General features: G+C 44.1%; 1 protein-coding gene across 5 annotated transcripts in view; it reads left to right on the forward strand.

Moving 5' to 3' along the window:
- POMT2 (protein O-mannosyltransferase 2) overlaps window positions 1-22,184 on the forward strand; it is a 53,332-nt gene that overhangs the window by 17,438 nt on the left and 13,710 nt on the right. For 4 of the 5 annotated variants that reach the window (XM_036913056.2, XM_057488277.1, XM_036913057.2 and 1 more), the window contains 7 exons: window positions 537-645; window positions 2,376-2,484; window positions 4,056-4,215; window positions 5,572-5,678; window positions 6,354-6,436; window positions 8,859-8,968; window positions 12,897-12,963. In XM_036913056.2, coding sequence (XP_036768951.2) covers window positions 537-645; window positions 2,376-2,484; window positions 4,056-4,215; window positions 5,572-5,678; window positions 6,354-6,436; window positions 8,859-8,968; window positions 12,897-12,963 — 745 coding nt within the window. The remainder of the gene's footprint in view (window positions 1-536; window positions 646-2,375; window positions 2,485-4,055; window positions 4,216-5,571; window positions 5,679-6,353; window positions 6,437-8,858; window positions 8,969-12,896; window positions 12,964-22,184) is intronic. The other variant, XM_057488279.1, reaches the window with a different exon arrangement.

A 22,184-nucleotide genomic window follows, 5' to 3' on the forward strand; every position in this document is an offset into this window, starting at 1 on the left:
GAGAATTAACAGAAGTAACATTATAATTCTCTAAAATATTAAAAGGCCTTCAGTGAGGTCTTTCTCAACTTGTACCCACAGTTCTGTAGTAGAAGCTAATGTTTATTGAGTACTTTCTGTGTGTTAATTAAGCTGCAGCTGATTGAATCTCCAGAGGAAAACCTATGAGGTAGGAACTCTGATTTTTCACATTACACAGGGAGGCTGAAATTCAGAGATGTAACTTTCTCAAGGCACAGCTAGCAGGAATGGCACAGTCTCCCCCACTTGAAAACACTGTGCTGTCCTACCCACACTTTCTTAGCTGAATTTTGCTGATTTCATGTCACTGTTCAAGTTGGTTCCCAGTGGGAACAGAAAGTTTGCTGAATTTGATGCTTCACTGTTACACTCCCCCTTTCTTATTTATAGGTGATTTTAGGTCACCAAGTCATGCCTTTATCAGGTCCTCCATCCTAGACATCAGCATACCAGGTCAGATAGGTCCCTGACACTTAGCTTAGCTGGCTGTTTCACTGTTCTCTTTTCCTTCCTAGTTCTGTGCTTTCCTTGGCTCCTCGCTGGTCCCTTTGGCCTACCTCACTGTACTGGAGCTGTCCGGGTCCCTCCCAGCAGCACTGCTCACTGCTGCCCTCCTCACCTTTGGTAAGTGGTCTTAAACCACATTTCTTGGGAAATTGAAACTGCCATGCTATGGATGTAGCTGGAAATCCCTTTGTTGAAGTGTCCAATCTATGGGCCTGGTTCTTAAGGAACTTTAGGGTTGGATAAGTGTATTGTAAACCTCACTTTATTCACTAGTAATACTTGCATATATAAATACTTTATGTAGCAAGCCTGGGGAGAGTTGGCATGGTTAATCCAAAGGACTAGATTATTGCCAAGTTATCCACATTTGAGTTTGGAATGGATAATATAAATTTGTGTTTGCGTGTGTGTGTGTGTGTGTCTGAAGGAGACTTACAATTCTAATTCTGCTTCTCTTAGGTTACTGTAAAGATTAGTTTGCTTTCTTTAAACCAATTGCAGCTGAATGCAAGGGCGCACGCCTCAGAAGTAGCCAGATGGCTGGGGATAGCAAAAAGGAAACTTAAGTATTTTTGTGGGTAATCCTCACATGAATAAATGAGAGTTGATCCATAGAAATTATTCCTGTTGCTGTTCTTGTTCTTCTGAAAGTAAATGTATGACCCTATAGCTTAACACTCAGAGAATTCCAGACCAGTTTAGGTGGGTAGTTTGGGGTGATTCTGTTTTTTGTTTTTTGTTTTTTTCTTTTTGACAGATATGTTGCTAGATCATAGGGTCTCTCTGTATAGGACTGGTGGCTTTTTCCTTGTGTCTTTCATTTCCATCTTCAGGTATTCATCCATTCAGCATTTAGCCATTTCACTCAACAACTATTTTTCAAGCATTTACCCTGTGCCAGGCCACTTTTCTTGGAGGCCTATGATACACTATGCTATCGTGGAGCTTGCCCACTAGATGGGTAGACAATAAATGAGCCAGTAAATCAGTAAGTTTGTAATGTAACATCCTAAGCAGTAAGTGTAATGTGGAAAGTAGAGTAGGGTAAGGGATTGAGTAATAGGGAATGATTCCAGTTGAGGTAGGATGGTCAGTGAAGAGCTCCCTGAGGAGGTGGCCTTGAGCAGAGATGTGAGCAAAGCAAAAAAACGAAGCCGTGCAGAGATCTGAGGGAAGAGCATTTGGACAGAGAGAGCAGCATGTGCAGTGTTCCTAGTGCAAGGGCAGTACCTGGTGGGTTCGAGAAACAGCAAGGAGGCCACTGTGGCCAGAGTAGAGTAAGCGAGAGGGGGCTGGGAGAGGAGGTTGGATAGGTAGGGAGAGTATGCATGCTTTGGTGGCTGTCATGAGGAGTCTGTTAGAGATGAGAAGACACTGGAGGCTTTCAACAGGGGCATGATATAATAAACATTTTTTTGTTAAAAGAAACAACACTGTAGCATCTGTATGGAGAATCAACTCTAAACAGAGACTTCATGTAAAATGGCAACTCTAGCCCAGTTGTAGCTAGTTTGTGGGCACCTTAGCAGGATGGCAGACCTCCTGTTGGTAGGTGGAAATAAGGAAAACCCTCCTCTCAGCACTGCTCGGTCTGACGGAATGACATGATCCTTTCTTGCATCAAGGGCCTGAGAGCAGTGTGAGATACTCTTTCCATCACTGGGCCTTGGTGTGCCCCAATGCTAGGGCCTTCCACCTCCTGATGACTCAGGGGCCCATCTAGCCTTGACTACACAATGCTTATATGCAGTTTAGCACAAGGGGCACTGTTTTTTATTGTTGGGGTATTTGGTTCTTGGGGCCAAACTCTGATTCCACATTTTGACCACTGAGCTCATGTTTTTCAGATACAGGATGCCTCACTCTGTCCCAGTACATCCTCCTTGACCCCATCTTGATGTTCTTCATCATGGCTGCCATGCTGAGCATGGTCAAGTACAAATCCTGTGCTGACAGGTCAGAAACACCATCTTTGGGAGGGGTGGTCAGAAGCTGTGGCAACTCCAGAATTTCCATAATGGCCAGGGATAGGGTGGGTGCCTAGAGGACTTGTCTTGAAGCCGAATTTAAGGCCAGCATACTTTTTTTCAAAACTTATATTGCCCATTTTAGATCATAAAAATAGATTTTAAAAAGTTTTCTATAGTACTTTTATTTTTGTTTTACACAAGACTAAGAATACTTTTTTAAGAGTATTACCATTATTTTTACAAGGGGGGTGGATTTGAGTAGGGATCTGTGGATATTTCGGAAGGGTCCTAATGCCTTTCTCCACCCCACCATCTTATAAGCCACCCCTTAACACCAGTGCTGGTTAAGAGATCCCAGGACAACTTTCTCACATTCTCTGTCCTAGCAGGGAGGGTACCAGGACAGATACTACTTGGGAACTATTTGTCTCCTTGCCTTCGGTAGTTGTGTCCAGTCCTGACCCAGTGATGGGAATAGTGTATTTAAAGGGTGGCTTGAATGGTTTACAACAGTCGAGAGGATCTCTGCAGGCCCTGGTCAGTTCTAAAGCTGTTCTGGAGGGCCTGGTCTTTCTCCAGAATAGCCTTCCAGATCATCCTCCGGCCTCTCAGAGAGTAGAACAGGTCATTCATTCTGTGCAGGCTGAAAGAGCTAGCTCTGCCTAGGCTTTCCAGAAGCCAGCTCGGCTTCACCAGGCCCAGCCCATTCAGTTGCATGAAGCTACTGAAGCCTGATCCAGTGACCACCAGCGCCCCTGGACTTTGGGTTATTTTCTCCTTCTACCACATCCACTTCCACCTGCCATTTCTTGAATATGTACTATGTGCCAGGTACTGTGCTAGGAGTTGGAGGTACAGAGGTGTGTCATTCTTGGCTATTGAGCATGCACTCTGGCAGGGAGAGAGCCAGAAAATCCGAAAATTGCAGCACAGAGTACTGGGTGATTTAAATATAGCAAACCTTGGAACCGACTGCCAGGGTGAGAACCGTAGTACTCTACCACTCACTAGCTGTATTTCTGAACCTTTCTGTACCTTGATTTCCTCATGTGTAAAAAGAGGGTAATAATGGGATCTGCCTGCATGGGGTTATAGTGAAGCCTAGCCTGAATGAATGTAAAGAGCTAAAAACAGTGCCTGACACATAGTAAGCACCAGTAATTGCTGGGTTTTACGGCGTCTGGAGGCGACCCAAAGGAGAGGCTGACTGGATCCAGGGGGCTTCTCTGGACTTTCCTTTTACTTCTGCTTGACTGGTCACCACTGAAGAATAAACCTCCAGCTTACTTGCAGCCCAGTACTTAGCTAGGAAAGCTTTGGCCCCTCTCTCCAGAAAAATGCCCTACTCACTCTCACACTGTGCTTCCTGTGGTGTCACGTTTCACAGACCATATCCTCTGTGGAGCCATGCAGGGTTCCCTGAGGTAGGAGCCCTCAAGATGGAGGGCACAGCACAGCCTCTCCCGGTCAGAGGACCTCTGCCCTTTCCCACTGCTGCTCTGGCGTCTGAGTTTGATTCCAGCTGTCAAACTGAACTCTGTGTCTTTTGGTTTTCAGGCCCTTCTCTGCCCCCTGGTGGTTCTGGCTCAGCCTGACCGGCATTAATCTGGCTGGTGCTTTAGGGGTCAAGTTTGTTGGCCTCTTTATCATCCTGCAAGTGGGGTGCAACACCATTTCAGACCTTTGGTACCTGTTTGGAGACCTCAGTCTTTCAATGGTGAGAACACAAGTGCAACTAGAAATGTCTTTGCTCCCAGGTATTGCTCAGCAGAGCCCCCAGCCATTCTCTGCCTCTACTGCAGGCAGTGGAATGGCTGTTCTGGGCCCAAGGTGGGCTGGCCCCAGCTGCCCTCTGTAGGCAGCACAGCAGTGGGGAGTGGGCCCAGGTGGAGGCTGGAGTGCTATAAAGGGAGGGGATGAACTAACATTCCTTGGAATTCTCCTTTGGCATTTGTTTCTGTGATTATTTTTTAACTGCTCTACAAACTACCTGCTAGGGGATTCTGTCCAGCTGGGCTGATGCCAAACATTTGGCAGATACTGACCATATGGGATCTTAGGTAAAATGGGTGGGATGACTTTTTGGACTTGCAGTTTTCTTTTCCTGACTCAGAGTCTTCAGATTTGGAGGCCAGGAAGAACCTGTAGGGTTTATTACAGTCTTTATTAAGAGAGTTGATTCTGGGCCAGGCACTGTGCAAAATGCTTTACCTTCATTACCTCTTTTGCTTCTTGTAACACTCCTATGAGGTAGGTAGTTATTGCCATCTCTTTACAAATAAGAAAACTGAAACTAGAGAGGTAATAATGTTCTCAAGGTTATACAAGTGGTAAAATGTAGATCTAGGACTCGACTTACTGGAGGCTGATCCCAGGTCTGAACTTCTTTGCTACAATGTTTTGCCATCACCTCTGAACCAAAGTACCAACAAGTTCATTTATTCATTCAGAAAATATAGACAGACTATCCATTAAGTGTAAAACACAGAATATGCAGATAAATAAAACAAAGATCCTGCTCTCTAGAGACAATGGAGGGAGAGAAATAAGAAAACTGTCATGACAGTCCAGCCAACGAGTGCTGTAAGAGCCCAGAGAAGGGTGCTAGCCCAGCCTCAGGTAGGCCGGCGAGGCCTCAGGGAGGATGTTGAGGCCTAAAGTTAAGATAAGAATCAGTTATCCATGTGGTAGATGGGCTTGGCACAGTACAGAAAGCATGGGGAAAGTACAAGGAGTTCAGGGGGACTGGTTTGTAGAGGGGCCTAAAGAGTGACAGTGCTGCAGGTGCAGGCAGTGTCCTGTTGGCAGCGCAGTGACAGTCTGGGGTCCTCAGTGAGGCCCTGGACGGACAACAGAGGGCTGGCCCATGTTCAAGCCCCTGTGGTGCTTGGGTGGTGGGTTGTTGCAGAAAGAAAGGCTTTAGGGTTTCCATATATTCTTTCTTGTTGGCCATTAGTTTTTCAATTTTGTATGATTATGACTTATGCAGAAAGATGGTATATGACGCACACATAAAGTATAAAGAATAATAAAGCCCCATATACCCAGCCCCTCACACTGGCTGTGTTTGCAGGTGGCCATAGGAAAACACCTGGCTGCTCGCATCCTGTGCCTCATAGTGCTGCCTCTGGCTCTCTATACGGCCATCTATGCTGTTCACTTCATGGTGCTGAATAAAAGGTACAGCAGAGCCTTTCCAGCCTCTCATTTGTGGTCTTCATTTTGCCTTTGTACCCATGGAAGGGCTGTGTGATTTCCTGGGCTAGGATGAGGGAGATCAGTGTTTTTTTTCCTATTTGTTTCCTCCTTTGTTCTGTCTTTTGGGTATCTAGAGGGCTCAGGAAGGCCAACACCCTGGCCTGAAGGAAGAAGAGAATTTCCTGATGGCCAAAGTGCCCCATATCCCTACACAAAGTCCCTTGTGCTTTACAGGGTTGGGCCACTATAAGAGTGTGCAGTTAGAGTAAGGATAATAATCCAGTTAAGTCAGCTGCAGCTCTTGTTTAACAAGTAGCTACTAAGTGTCAGGAACTGTGTTCACCATTTGGTACATATTATCACATATAATCATAATCGTTTTTGAGTTCTTTAGATATTTTTTCAAACCCCCAATTTATAAATGAGGCTAAGCAAAGTTAGGTACTTCTGAATGTCACTTAGCTAGTTAGTGGCAGAGTTGGGATTTGTATCACAGGTGTTCTAACTCCATCTCCTATGTCTGTCCCATGATAGCTATGCTGCCACTCTGGTTGTACTTCTTTTAAAATAACTGCACAAAGTACTTTCTAGGCCTCCTGGGAAATCACAGTTTTACTCCATTAACTTGACTCTCTTCTGTTCATTCTTTCCCCACAGTGGCCCTGGCGACGGCTTCTTCAGTTCTGCCTTCCAGTCCAGGCTTTCAGGAAACAGCCTTCACAATGCTTCCATCCCTGAACGTGAGTGTCAGAAAGGCAGAAATGCTCCTGGGAGTTGAAGTGGAAAGGACCAGTAGGATAACTTGAGTTGTTTTAGCCTATAGATGGCAAGATGGGAGAAAGATCTGGGTAGATATGGTACAAGCACTCGAGAGTGACTTGGAACTCAGTAAGTGCAGAGGAAGACATCTTGAGCAGTGATCTCTTTGACCCTAAGGAATAACTTCTCCACTGTGACTGTGGAATCACTGGAATCATCCAAGTCAGCTCTGTGGGAAGGCCAACCAGAGACAATCTGGTGAAAGAACAAGGCCGTCAAGGGCTAGTGGTCAGTTTCCACCACAGTATTCTGTGACTCATATCCACTCACTTATTCACGGACAGTAGTTGAGCAAGTGTTTAGCCCTATTGGAGGCTATAGATGGATGCCCTCCAGAGTGCAGAGTCAGTGACTGTACGTACTTAGTATATGAAGAGGGAGCAGAGAGCTGTGGGGGTTGAAGAGCAGGAGCTCACTTCTGCCAGGGGGTTGGAGGGGGATCAGAGGAACATAGAGCACAGTGCCTTGGGGTCAGGTCCTGGAAGAGTGGGTAGATTTCAACAGATGGAGAGGGAGGAGGGGGCATATGGGGCATAGGGGCAGCACGACCAAGGCCAAGATGAGGGCAAAACTTAAGGCATAGGTTATATGCATAAAAGCACTGGAGCATAAGGTTGAAAAGGTAATAGTTCAGATTATGAAAGTTTAAAACATTTGGATGAGGTGTTTGATATTATTAAACAGGCAATAGAACCTTTTGAGCAGGGAGGAGGCCAGGAAGGCTGTGCCATAGGGAGATGACACGTGTGGCACAAGTAGGATGGCCAGAGAGGCGGTGGGATTAGAGGCAGGGGGTATCCTCTGGAGAGCTATCGCAGGGACATGAGCTCGGCATGGTGGCAGCGGCCGCAGGGGTAAGGCAAACAGCATACGCAAAGGAGACTGGACATGGGAAAAGGATGAAGGATGTCACTGAGGACTTGCGCCCAGGGGATTGTTTCCTGGACACAAGGACTATGTCTTTAGTGTCTCCAGTGCCTTGCGCAGTGCCTAAAACACCATGGAAAGAATGAGAAATAGGAAAGCAGGCAAAAAAAAAGTTGGTTTGGAAAGGCAGATACTGGGTTCCACATTAGAGAAGTTGATTTTGAGATGCTTGGGGGAAATCTGAGCAATGGGGCCAGGAGGCTATGATTGATGCTTTCCAAGGGGTAGCTGATGCCATGGCAGTGGCTGGCATCATAAGGAGACTTTTGAAAGGGGAAGAGAATTGAGGTCAGGTCATTGTGGAATGCAGGAAGAAGAGGGGGAAGTTAGGAAAGGAGGCTGCGAAGGAGCAGTCCATGAGCGGGTGGAGGGCTAGGAAGTGGGCGCAGCACTTCACAAAGTTAACATGTTCAGCAGTGGGCCGGCCTGCTTATGTTGGTCTAAACAAGAACTTAGAAAAACAGCTGTGGTGTTCAGCCAGTTCATGATCATTATTTAAAACACCTAGCTCAGCTGTGATTGCTGCTGCTTCTTCCTCTTTGACGGGAATTCATCCTACCCTGCTCTGGGCTCCCCGTCATGGCATACACTGTCATACTTTTGCTGAGCATTTGCCCACTGTCCTGTGCTCATCAGTGTGTGAAGCCACCTTCCCCAAGACTGAGTTCTTCCAGGGCCACAGCCAGGCCTCCTCCACCTTTGGACCCACTTGTAACTCCTGTGGTCTGTTGGCCAACGGGGAGACGGGAGTAGGCCATCACTGTGGAATGAGAATAGTTCTGTGGAGTGGGAATTAGCAGGGTGTCCGTTTACAGAGGGTTGAGAAGGACAGTAATAAGGAAAAGGCTTCTCAGTAACCAGGGACTGTGGGAGGAGGGGCTGCTCTTGGGTAAGCTGTTTACTCTGTTTTTTTTTTTAATTCAGAGTAAAAAAAACACCCCAAACCATAGGATGGTTATGGTATTAGGTTCAAAAGGCACAAAAGGATATATAGGGAAGTCTATCTTAAAAGTCTATCATAACATTATATCTTGGAGAACATTCTGGATGATAGAATGCTTCTTCCTTCTTTATTCCATTGAATGTATGTATAGACCTTGATTAAAGGACAAGTGGTTTCTAATCTTTGCTATTATAAACGGAGCTTTGATAGTAATATTGTTAATACCCAATTTCTTCTGACGTCCTTAGGGAGGAGGGGGAGGGCACAAGCGAGCCTGTAGTGAACCCCCTTTGTAGATGGACCGACTCCACTGGAGCAGGAAGGCAGCGGTGCGTCTCGCTTTAGGCCATCCTGGGCCCTGGGGGGTCTGTTGGAGGGCTAGTGAGCCCTGTGGCTTCTGAGGCCTCCCCCGGTCAGGGCCAGCCTCCAGTGCTGTGCCAGCTCACACCCGCTGCCACGCTCCTTCCTCCCAGACCTGGCCTATGGCTCTGTGATCACTGTGAAGAACCTGCGGACGGCCATCGGCTACCTCCACTCCCACAGGCACCTCTACCCTGAGGGCGTTGGCGCCCGCCAGCAGCAGGTCGGTGAGCCTTGTGCGCGCTTATATTTTGTTTGCCTTAAGCAGCGACACCAAACTGTTTGTCGTGGCTGAGCCCACCTTTCTCTCTGGCTTCCCGTCCTTCTCCCGCGCTGTTTTGCCCGCTGACATGCTCTTCCTCCTGCGCCCTTCTCCTCTGGCTAACTGGCTCCTTTAGGCTTCAGTGTGGGGCTCCCCGCCGGCCACATGGCGTCCCTCTTCCTGTGCTGCCTTAGGTGTCCCTCGTCTGAGAGGCTATCTCAGCACCTGTGGTAATGCCTGCTTGGTAATGCTGTTCACAGGGAATTGTGAGTGCTCCTTCTTCCTGTTTCTTTGCTGTGGATCGCTGGCTCCTGGAAGGCTCAAGTGCCTAGCACTGTGCCAGGCATGAAGAGGAAGAGGAGTAACATGTAGTGGTTTTAAACACAGACCTGGGAACCAGACCAGATCACCTGGGTTTGCATCCTGGTTCCGCCCAAGGAGGACTTTGAACAAGTGCCTTACCATTCTGTGCTTCAGTTTCCTCATCTTTAAATTGGGAAAAATCAATAGTACCTCTCTCCATTATAGGGTTGTTGTGAGGGTCAGAGTGAGAGAGTCATGTGAAGTGCACATTGGGGGTTAGCTAGGAGTGTTATCTGAGAGCGAGTGACACGTCTGTGTCCATGGTATGGGATGTTAGGTGTGGCTGTGGTGGACCGTGCCTGCAAGGGAGAAGCGGAGTACTGGAGAGGTTGGTGGGGCCACATTGTGGAGAGGCCTCGCATGTTCCAGTAGGCTTGACTTTGTTCTGTAGACCCTGGGGAGGTACCGAAACTTATTAAAGGATAACGGGCTATGATTAGATTTCTAGCTTAGTAAGATCACACCAGTAGGAGTGTGATGGATTGAAAGGAGGGGCAGACTGGGGGTAGGCAACCAGGTAGGAGGCAAAAATCATGACAAAGGATGGTGAACAGAGGCAAAGACCAGGGAGTGGAGGTGGGAATTGATTCAGGGACACTTCACAGGTCAAGTGTCAGGGCCCAGTAACTGATGATGGTAACAGGATGGCGATGTCAGGGGTGAGCTATGTCTAGGTCTCTAGTTGGGGGTCCAGGTGTATGGGTGGGAATGCTGTGTCACCATGATCAGAAGTGGTGGAGGAGGAGTGGCTTTGTAGATGATAGAGTCCCCTTAGTGTATTTTAGGTCTGGCGCTTGTCTCAGGAAGGAAATCTGAGTGCGTGGCACATGGGTGTTAGTGACACAGTGGGATAGGTGACGGTGCCCAGAATGGGTGTGCAGGGTGGGGTGCCAGTGAAGGCATTCAGGGGAACAGCAACATTTAAGGCAGCTTTAAGGATGCCGAGATCTGCACCTGTAGAAGCGGCTGAGGAGGAAGGTGGAACAGGAGGTTGGAAGGAGTGGAGGGGAATACAGGGAAGAGAGGCTCCAGGAGGAGGAGGTGGGCACAGGTCAGGTGCTGCAAAGACCTCAGGGAAGGCGAGGCCTTTGGAAAGCAGTATAGGGGCCTCCTACCTCTGAGGAGGATAGTTTCTGTGGGTTGGCATGAGCAGAAGTCCCAGGTGCAGTGATTTAAGCAGTAGGTAAGAGGTGAGGAAGTGGAGGCTACAGGGCAGGCTGTTGTTCTGAGGAGCTTAGAAGTGAAAATTCTCTTCTTGCAAAATGACCAGTATTTTTACTTTGCAAAAAAGTTTTGCTTCTCAAAATACTTTATTATTACTTTCTTATTTACTAGTTTACTAGAAAGCTGACCCAGAATATTGGGTTTTAGGATCAGATTCTCATTATTGATTCTCTACTTATCTCCTAGCCCAGTGGTTCTTAACCCTGGCTGCACTTTGGAGTCCATTGGAGAGCTTTTAAATTCTGATGCCTGGGCTCCATCCTAGAGATTCTGGCTTAATTGATCTGAGATGGGGCCCATGCACTGTGAATTTTTGTTTTGGTTTTAAGCTGTCCAGAAGAATCTGATGTACAGCCAGGGCAGAAAACCACAGCTGGCCCTTTCATGGTAATACCTTGCAATAAGGTGTCATGTAGAAAACAGAATTACAGACGTGGTGACCAGGAGCATCTACACCATGTAAAGGGAGAAAAAGGCCAAGGTCTGAAAAGCCCTATTAAGCCAGTGGGAGCAGTGTACACTTGCAGCCTGTATGTGGAAGCACGAAATTGTGATGGTGGTACAGAGAAAACACGTTGGGCTAAGGGAGACAAGAGCTGGTTTTGTCATTCACTGAATTACTGAGCCTTCTTTAGCTGGTTTCTTCATCTGTAAATTGGAGTGTTTGGGCTAAATAGCTTCTAGTAGCCCTCTGTGCCCTGTGGTTTAATGTCTTGCAACAACTTTAGGTCTCTATTTTTAAATGTTTTTTAAAACATAACATTTATAAAATAAAATTGGAAAATATAGACTATAAGAATGTAAACAAAATCTCCACATAACTCCAGAAGGTCAGTGTTTATCCACAGGTGTTTGATGTACAACATTCTGTTGTAATAAGATACCTGTGTTCCTAGGAGAGCTCATGTTATAAAAACCTCTATTGTAAAAACAAATGTTTCAATGGGAAAAAGAGGTCATTTACTGTACTCACAATAAATAAGTAATTTTTCTTATAGGAATCTTAATAATAATTATTACTGGGAAACAAAAAACAAAAACAGAGTGCATGTACGAGCACTACAAATTAACATGCTTGAGCAAATCCAAGGTGGGTGAACTGTATATAGCTTTTGTTTAGGAGTGTGGGCTTAATTTCTCATGGCTACCAAAACTTCTTAGCTTCTTGTATATTCTTAATACTGTTATCCCTAGTTTTTTCTTGAGAAAGCAAAATCTACTAAAACAAAGTAGCTATAATACATGCATGGTTTTTTTCCTAAATGCTAATTTCAAATCTCTTTGCAAGTTAGTCAATTGTGTTTTGTCCAACTGGAGTTATGAAAACTTACATTGTAAGAGAAATGCCTATGTTTCTGTTATTCCTGGGCATTTATGTTCTTGTTTACATCATTGGCATAATTGTGTAAATATGGTCTCTATCCTGGGAGCATTGGATTTAGCTGCCTCGGTTTGAATCCTGTTCCCAGAGATAAGCTGTGTGACCTGAAGCCTAATACTAATCTCTGTTTTCTTGTAAGCAAAGTATGGATAACCATAGTGCCTACAACATGATAAAATTTGCCCAGTGCTTGAAACAGTGCCTGGTGAGAGATGGTAGCCATTTTCAGCATCGGCGTTTTATAAGCCTTTTCCTACACTGGTAAAAGAGACTTTGAAACATTTTCTGTGGCTGTGTAATAGTCTTTCCTGTGGATATACCATCATGTTAACTATTCCTCTCTTATCGGACATTTATACTGTTTCCAGATTTTTGCTTTTAGATTAATGGCAGCATTACATGTGTGTACACATGTATGTACACACATGTAATTAAAAAATCAGTGTGTGCAAAATGGCTATGGGCTAAAATTTCAGGTGTCTAGGGTGAGATATTTATGGAGTTTTTATTTCATTTGGCTATATTCTAGAAAATATAATGGCATTAAGTTTTTCCATTAGAATGTTTGAGGCAGTCTTTTAATTACTTTCTAAAATGCACTAAATCCTCTTTGTGTGCTGGAGACTGTCTTGTACAGGGTATCATGATTCCTACCTCTAGAAGACTGGACCTTTACAAGAAAAGATGTGGAAAGTTATAAAGAGACAAATCAAAAAGGCTCTTATGGGAAAAGCCCTCTAAATACAGAAGGAAGGAGAAAAATCCCACCAATACTACTTCTGAACCTTATTGGAAAACATGGCCTCTCGGGTTGATGGCTGGGGATTCTGAAAGAGGCTTAAGCGATGTCAGTTTGTCGTTGAGTGTCCTGTGTCCAGTTGTGCTGACCGTGATGCTGTTCTCCCTCCCATCCCTACCCAGATCACCACCTACTTGCACAAGGACTACAACAACCTGTGGATTATCAAGAAACATAACACAAACTCAGGTAATGTGGTGGGGGCTGGTGCTTCCTGTGTTATTACCTACTCCTTAACATTTCTCAGGCCTCCAGAACAGTGCTATGGAGATGGCCTTTCCTGAGCGTTCTTTGGCAACATCTTTCCTGATCTGTTACTCTTTCAGCAGTTATTTTTTAAGGACTACTGTGTTCCAAGCACTGTTGTTGGCACAGGCAGTAGACAGAGAACAACACAGCCATCTCACTCTTAGAGCTGTCATACTGAAGTCAGAGATCAGGGCCAAGGCTTAGATTAATCCAGAAGAGGTTACCTGATATACTGCAAAGGACTAGTGAGTAGCCCCAATTGAGGGCACACAGCCGCTGCTCTCATTTACAATTTAGAGCACACCAAGCCTTGTTTCTACTTTAGAGCAAACCCCAGCATATGGTGCAGCTCAACTTGTCTTTTTTTTCTTTCAATTCGGTATGATTGATATACAACCTTAGTAAGGTTTCACATGAGCAGCATTGTGGTTTCATCATTCACCCACCCATATTATTAAGTCCTTCCAACCCAATTGCAGTCACTGTCCATCAGCAAACTAAGATGATATAGAGTCATCACTTGTCTTCTCCGTGCTATACTGCCTTCCATGTGACCTACCTATATTGTGTGTGATAATTATAGTGCCCCTTAATCACTTTCTTCCTCCCTCCCTACCCATCCTCCCCAACCCCTTCCCTTTGTTAACCACTAGTCCCTTCTTGGAGTCTGTGAGCCTGCTGCTGTTTTGTTCCTTCAGTTTTGCTTTGTTGTTATACTCCACAAATGAGTGAAGTCATTTGGTACTTTTCTTTCTCCACCTGGGTTATTTCACTGAGAATAATACACTCTAGCTCCATCCATGCTGTTGCAAATGATAGGATGGCTGAATAATATACCATTGTATATATGTACCACCTCTTTATTATCCATTCATCTACTGAGGGACATTTAGATTACTTCCGTATCTTAGCTATTGTAAATAGTGCTGCTATAAACATAGGAGTGCATATATCTTTTTTTTTGTATCATTAATATAAGATCACATGAGCAACATTGTGGTTACTAGATTCCCCCCATTATCAAGTCCCCACCACATACCCCATTACAGTCATTGTCCGTCAGCGTAGTAAGATGCTATAGAGTCACTACTTGTCTTCTCTGTGCTATACTATCTTCCCCGTGCTCCCCCTATGTTATGTGTGCTGATCGTAGTGCCCCTTATTCCCCTTCTACTTCCCTTCCCACCCACCTTCCCCAGTCCCTTTCCCTTTGGTAACTGTAGTCCATTCTTGGGTTCTGTGAGTCTGCTGCTCTTTTGTTCCTTCAGTTTTTGCTTTGTTCTTATGCTCTGCAGATGAGTGGAATCATTTGGTACTTGTCTTTCTCCACCTGGCTTATTTCACTGAGCATAATACCCTCTGGCTCCATCCATGTTGTTGCAAATGGTAGGATTTGTTTTCTTATGACTGAATAATATTCCATTGTATATATGTACCACATCTTCTTCATCCATTCATCTACTGATGGACACTTAGGTTGCTTCCATTTCTTGGCCATTGTAAATAGTGCTGCAGTAAACATAGGGGTGCATATGTCTTTTTCAAACTGGGCTTCTGCATTCGTAGGATAAATTCCTAGGACTAGAATTCCTGCGTCAAATGGTATTTCTGTTTTTAGTTTTTTGAGGAACCTCTGTACTGCTTTCCACAGTGGTTGAACTAATTTACATTCCTACCAGCAGTGTAGGAGGGTTCCCCTTTCTCTACGTCCTCACCAACATTTGTTGCTATTTGTCTTTTGGATGGTGGCGATCCTTACTGGTGTGAGGTGATATCTCATTGTGGTTTTAATTTGCATTAATCTGATGATTAACGCTGTGAAGCATCTTTTCATTTGCCTGTTGGCCATTTGAATTGGTACTTTGGAGTGTCTGTTCAGCTCCTCTGCCCATTTTTTAATTGGATTATTTGCTTTTTGTTTGTTGAGGTGTGTGAGCTCTTTATATATTTTGGGTGTCAACCCTTTATCGGATCTGTCATTTATGAATATATTCTCCCATACCGTAGGATGCCTCTTTGTTCTATTGATGGTGTCCTTTGCTGCACAGAAGCTTTTCAGCTTGATATAGTCCCACTTGTTCATTTTTGCTTGTTTCCCTTGCCTGGGGAGATATGTTCATGAAGTTGCTCATGTTTATGTCTAAGAGATTTTTGCCTTTGTATTTTTCTAAGAGTTTTATGGTTTCATGACTTACATTCAGGTCTTTGATCCATTTCGAATTTACTTTTCTTTATGGGGTTAAACAATGATCCAGTTTCATTCTCTTACATGTAGCTGTCCAGTTTTTCCAACACTAGCTGTTGAAGAGGCTATCATTTCCCTATTGTATATCCATGGCTCCTTTTTTGTATATTAATTGATCATATATGTTTGGGTTAATATCTGGACTCTCTATTCTGTTCCACTGGTCTTTGGGTCTGTTCTTGTGCCAGTACCAAATTGTCTTGCTACTGTGGCTTTGTAGTAGAGCGTGAAGTTGGGAAGCGAGATCCCCCCTGCTTTATTCTTCCTTCTCAGGATTGCTTTGGCTATTCAGGGTCTTTTGTGGTTCCATATGAATTTTAGAACTATTTGTTCCAGTTCATTGAAGAGTGCTGTTGGTATTTTGATAGGGATTGCGTTAAATCTGTAGATTGCTTTAGGCAGGATGGCCATTTTGACAATATTAATTCTTCCTACCAAGAGCATGGGATGAATTTCCATTACTTAGTGTCCTCTTTAATTTCTCTTAAGAGTGTTTTGTAGTTTTCAGGATATAGGTCTTTCACTTCCTTGGTTAGGTTTATTCCTAGGTATTTTATTCTTTTTGATGCAATTGTGAATGGAGTTGTTTTCCTGATTTCTCTTTCTGCTAGTCCATCATTAGTGTATAGGAAAGCAACAGATTTCTGTGTATTAATTTTGTATCCTGCAACTTTGCTGAATTCAGATATTAGTTCTAGTAGTTTGGGAGTGGAGTCCTTAGGGTTTTTTATGTACAGTATCATGTCATCTGCAAGTAGTGACAGTTTGACTTCTTCCTTACATTCTGAATTCCTTGTATTTCTTGGTTTTTGTCTGATTGCCATGACTAGGACCTCCAGTACTATGTTGAATAACAGTGGGGAGAATGGGCATCCCTGTCTTGTTCCCGATCTTAGGTGAAAAGCTTTCAGCTTCTCGCTATTAAGTATAATGTTGGCTGTGGGTTTGTCATATATGACCTCTATTATGTTGAGGTACTAGCCCTCTATACCCATTTTGTTGAGAGTTTTTATCATGTATGTATGTTGAATTTTGTCTAATGCTTTTTCACCATCTATGGAGATGATCATGTGGTTTTTGTCCTTCTTTTTGTTGATGTGGTGGATGATGTTGATGGATTTTCATATGTTGTACTATCCTTGCATCCCTGAGATGAATCCCATTTGATCATGGTATATGATCTTCTTGATGTATTTTTATAAAATTTTTATTTCAGAATCATTAATCTATACTTACATGAGGAACATTATGTTTACTAGACTCCCCCCATTACCAAGTTTCTTGATGTATTTTTGAATTCGGTTTGCTAATATTTTGTTGAGTATTTTTGCATCTATGTCCATCAGGGATATTGATCTGTAATTTTCTTTTTTGGAGGGGTCTTTGCCTGGTTTTGATATTATAGTGATGCTGGCCTTGTGGAATGAATTTGGAAGTATTCCCTCCTCTTCTATTTTTTGGAAAACTTTAAGGAGAATGGGTATTATGTCTTCTCTAAATGTCCGATAAAATTCAGCGGTGAATCCATGTGGCCCAGGGGTTTTGTTCTTGGGTAGTTTTTTGATTACCGATTCAATTTTGTTGCTGGTAAGTGGTCTGTTTAGATTTTCTGTTTCTTCCTTGGTCAGTCTTGGAGTAGAAAGTTGTCCATTTCTTCTAGGTTATCCAGCTTGTTAGCATATAGATTTTCATAGTATTCTCTAATAATTCTTTGTATTTCTGTGGTGTCCGTCATGATTTTTCCTTTCTCATTTCTGATTCTGTTTATGTGTGTAGATTCTCTTTTTCTCTTAATAAGTCTGACTAGGGAGTTTTCTATTTTGTTTATTTTCTCAAAGAACCAGCTCTTGGTTTCATTGATTTTTTTCTATTGTTTTATTTTTCTCAATTTTATTCATTTCTTCTCTGATCTTTATTATGTCCCTCCTTCTACTGACTTTGGGCTTCATTTGTTCTTCTTTTTCCAGTTTCAATAATTGTGACTTTAGACTATTCATTTGGGATTATTCTTCCTTCTTTAAATAGGCCTGAATTGCTATATACTTTCCTCTTAGAACTGCCTTCATTATGTCCCACAAAAGTTGGGTTGTTGTGCTGTTGTTGTCATTTGTCTCCATGTATTGCTTGATCTCTGTCTTAATTTGGTCATTGATCCATTGATTATTTAGGAGCATGTTGTTAAGCCTCCATGTGTTTGTGAGCCTTTTTGTTTTCTTCGTACAGTTTATTTCTCGTTTTATACCTTTGTGATCTGAGAAGTTGGTTGGTAGAATTTCAATCTTTTTAAATTTACTGAGGCTCTTTTTGTGGCCTAGTATGTGGTCTATTCTGAAGAATGTTCCATGTGCACTTGAGAAGAATGTGTATCCTGCTGCTTTTGGGTGTAGAGTTCTGTCAATGTCTGTTACGTCCATCTGTTCTAGTGTGTTGTTCCGTGCCTCTGTGTCCTTACTTATTTTCTGTCTAGTGGATCTGTCCTTTGGAGTGAGTGGTGTGTTGAAGTCTCCTAAAATGAATGCATTGTATTCTATTTCCTCCTTTAATTCTGTTAGTATTTGTTTCACATATGTCGGTTCTCCTGTGTTGGGTGCATAGATATTTATAATGGTTATATCCTCTTGTTGGACTGACCCCTTTATCATTATGTAATGTCCTTCTTTAACTCTTGCAACTTTCTTTGTTTTGAAGTCTATTTTGTCTGATACAAGTACTGCAACACCTGCTTTTTTCTCCCTATTGTTTGCATGAAATATCTTTTTCCATCCCTTGACTTTTAGTCTGTGTATCTTTGGGTTTGAGGTGAGTCTCTTGTAAGCAGCATATAGATGGATCTTCCTTTTTAATCCATTCTGTTACGCTGTCTTTTGATTGGTTCATTCTGTCTATTTACATTTCGGGTGATTATCAATAGATATGTACTTATTGCCATTGCAGGATTTGTATTCATGTTTACCAAAGGTTCAAGGGTAGCTTCTTTACTATCTAACCATCTAACTTTAACTCACTAATTATGCTATTATAAACACAGTCTGATGATTCTTTATTTCTCTCCCTTCTTATTCTTCCTCCTCTACTCTTTGTATGTTAGGTATTTTATTCTGTACTCTTTTGTGTTTCCCTTGACTGCTTTTGTGTATAGCTAGTTTTATTTTTTGTCTTTAGTTAGTATTTCGTTGGTCTGCTTTCTGTGCTGTGATTTTATTTTCTCTGGTGACATGTATTTTGCCTTAGGAGTACTTCCATCTAGAGCAGTCCATTTAAAATACCCTGTAGAGGTGGTTTGTGGGAGGCAAATTCCCTCAACTTTTGCTTGTCTGGGAATTGTTAAATCCCTCCTTCAAATTTAAGTGATAATCTTGCTGGATACAGTATTCTTTGTTCAAGGCCCTTCTGTTTCATTGCATTAAATATATCATGCCATTCTCTTCTGGCCTGTAAAGTTTCTGTTGAGAAGTCTCATGATAGCCTGATGGGTTTTCCTTTGTAGATGATCTTTTTTTCTCTCTCTGGCTGCCTTTAATACCCTGTCCTTGTCTTTGATCTTTGCCATTTTTTAAATTATATGTCTTGGTGTTGTCCTCCTTGGGTCCCTTGTGTTGGGAGATCTGTGGGCTTCCATGGTCCAAGGGACTATTTCCTTCCCCAGCTGGGGGAAGTTTTCAGCAATTATTTCTTCAAAGACACTTTCTGTCCCTTTCCTCTCTCTTCTTCTTCTCGTACCCCTATTATGCAAATATTGTTCTGTTTGACTGGTCACATAGTTCTCTTAATATTCTTTCATTCCTAGAGATCCTTTTATCTCTTTCTGCCTCAGCTTCTCTGTTCCTGTTCTCTGATTTCTATTCCATTAACAGTCTCTTACACCTCATCCAGTCTGCTCTTAAGTCCTTCTATTGATTGTTTCATTTCTGTTATCTCCCTCCAGACTTCATCCCTTAGCTCTTGCATATTTCTCTGCAGGTTCATCAGCATGGTTATGACTTTTATTTTGAATTCTTTTTTGGGCAGATTGGTTATATCTATCTTGCCAGGCCCTATCTCTGGCATTGTTTGAGTGATTTTCTACTGGATCAGGTTCTTCTGCCTTTTCATGTTGATAGAAGTGATCATCGGCAAGTGGTGCATGTGTCAACTGGGAGAGCAAAGTCCCTTCCTGCTTGCTGGTCACCTTGCCCTTCTCTGCTGCCTGTGCCAGTTACCTGCACACAGGGAGCAGTCTCTGTGTTAATCCCCTGAGCTTCTGTAGGCAGGGCGGCCCTCAGGATAGCCTAGGGCTGGGGGTCGCAGGTGTGCAGAGTGTGTTCTCCTGCAAGAATGGCACCTCTTCATCCTTTCCAGACTTTGCGCTGGCTTCCTCTGTCTGTACCGGGGAGCTGTGTGCTGGTGGCAGCCTCTGGGTCTGGCCCGATTAGCTGCATGCTGGGAGAAGACTCTGTGTGGTTGCTGTGGGCGGGGCTGCTCCCTGGCTGGTCCACAGCAATGGCAGTCAGCCAGTTTGCTTGTAGTGTCAGCCAGGGAGAATGAACGGCAGGCTGCTTATTTCTGTGAGGGGCTTTGGAGCTGTGCAGCTATCCAGGGGCTTAGGGAGCCTGAAGTTCCTTAAGATTCCCAGCCTGCTGGGCTGAGTGTTCTGGGATGATTTTGTTCACCTGTTAAACGCTTGTCCCTTTAAGTCTTTTAAAGCACCTGCTTTTCTTTTGTCCCAGGAGAGCTGGCTGTGGGGACCCACTTGCAGTCTCCATCTAGGGTTTTACTTTTCTGTTTCTCTAATATCCAGTATACCATGGAGTGTGTGTCTGTGCTCCTGGTGCATATTATTAGGGCTGGTTATTTAGCAGTCCTGTGCTTCCACTCCCTCCCCACTCTGATTCTTTTCCTGCTGCCTGTGATCTGGGGTGGGGGGAGTGCTCGGGTCCCACCAGGTCTCAGCTTTGTATCTTACCCTTTCATGAGATGCTGAGTTCTCCCCGATGTAGGGCCAGGAGTCGCAGGCATGCAGAGTGTAAATGTAGCCTGGCTGTTGTACTGTATCTTCTGGTCTCTCTTTTAGGAGTAGTTGTATTTGCTGTATTTTCAAAATTTATATGGTTTTGGGAGGAGATTTCTGCCGCCCTACTCATCTTGAGTGCCTCCCTCTCCTAATCTGCTTTTAAAGCCCTCCATTGTATGTTTCATTTCAGATGCTATATTTTTCAAAGTTTCTATCTCTTTCTTGAAGTCATCCCTGGGATCTTAAATAGTTTTTCTGTAGCTCCATGATCATGTTTATAATTTTTATTTTGAAATCTTTATCAGGAAGATTGGTGATTTCAGTTTCACTTAGTCCTCTTTCTGGTGTCTTCTGCTGTATTTTTGTTTGTACAAACTTTTTTTGCTCTTTCATTTTTTTTAGTAATTCCTATGGAATAACTTTGTGTAAGCAGTGCCTTCTATTGCCCAGAAGCTCTACTCTCTGAAGCCGAGCACCTATAGCAATGAAGGGGGTCACAGATGAGTGGATCCGGCACCTGCTGGGAGGAAAGAGCGCTTTTCTGCTTCTCAGCTGTAGTGCTTTACTCCACTGCCAGGTCCAGTGAGCCATTTGTGCAGGGAGTAGCCTCTGTGCAATGCTCCTGTAGCTTCTTTAGGTGGGGCCAACTTCTGGCTGGCCTGGCATGATGGTTAGGGCAGCAGGTATGCAGACCAGTGCTTGCCGGGAGGATGAAGTGGCAGGCTGTGTATCACACTGGGGGGCCTTGGTGCTCCATTGCCAGCCAGGGGAATGGAGCGTCTGAAGCTCCTGAGAGTTCCCAACCTGCTGGACTGAGTGTGCTGGGATGATTTTGTCTACCTGCCCTTTTTCATGAGCAGTGAGGTCTGTGTAATCTTTGCCCCTTTAGCTTCCCTCTCTCTGTTGAGAAGTCTGTCAAAGCCCCTGCCTTTCTATTGTTCCGAAGTGACCAGTTGTGGGTATTTGATTTCTACAAGTGGGTGGAATGTCTGTCTCTCCAAGTTTTCTGTCTGTCTTTGCTTTCCAACCCCACTGATCTCCAGAGCCCCATGTAATGTGGGTTCCTGCTCCCAGAGCAGATCTCCAGGGTTGGATGTTTAGCAGTCCTGGGCTTCTACTCCCTCCTGATTCCGTCTCTTCATCTCACCTGTGAGCTGGTGTGGGGTAAGCGCTTGGGTCCTGATGGAGCATGGCTTTGATACTTTACCCTTTTCTGTGAGGTCTTCTATTTTCCCCAGATGTAGGAAGTCTGGTCTGCAGTCTTCGAGTTGCTCTTTCAGGATTAGTTGTATTTGCTGTATTTTCCTGTTATATATGGTTTTGGGAGGAGGTTTCTGCCTCACTTCTCACACTGCCATCTTTTTCCTGTCTCAACTTGTCTTAATGTAACAGAGTGCTCCTGCCCACTGGTCACCCCTGAACTGGGTCAGTCAGTTCTAGATCTGAGGGTCAGCCAGCCCTGTGGGTGGGCTTGTCTAGGCTGGTGCCATGGACCTCACTTATACCCACTGGTCTGCCCCCTGCTGGCCTGGGCAAAGCTGCTGTGAAGCATACTTATCAGGCAATCAGGGCTTTGTGACAGGGGCTATAGCTGGATCTTCCTTTCTTTGGTTAGAGCCTTTGCTAGCTTCTGCAGGCTGTGCCTTCTGCAGCAGCTGAGAGAAGAGCACAGGGCATCTCCTGCTCACTTTCTGATCCCCTGCTGCTTGTCTTAGGCCATAGGTGTTTTCTGTGACCCCTCAGCCATTCACACCTGGCTCAGCCTCTCTCGAGTCAGCTGCTCCTGAGCCTTTGTGCTGAAATGGGGTGCTCACCTAAATTCACCTTCTTTATGCCTTTTACCTCCTCTTATTGCCGTGGTTGTTAAACTAGAAATGTCGCATACACAACTGCTGTCTTTCTCCTCAGCAAATATAAATGATGACA

Source organism: Manis pentadactyla, chromosome 11 (genome assembly GCF_030020395.1).
Source record: "Manis pentadactyla isolate mManPen7 chromosome 11, mManPen7.hap1, whole genome shotgun sequence".
Lineage (NCBI taxonomy): Eukaryota > Metazoa > Chordata > Mammalia > Pholidota > Manidae > Manis > Manis pentadactyla.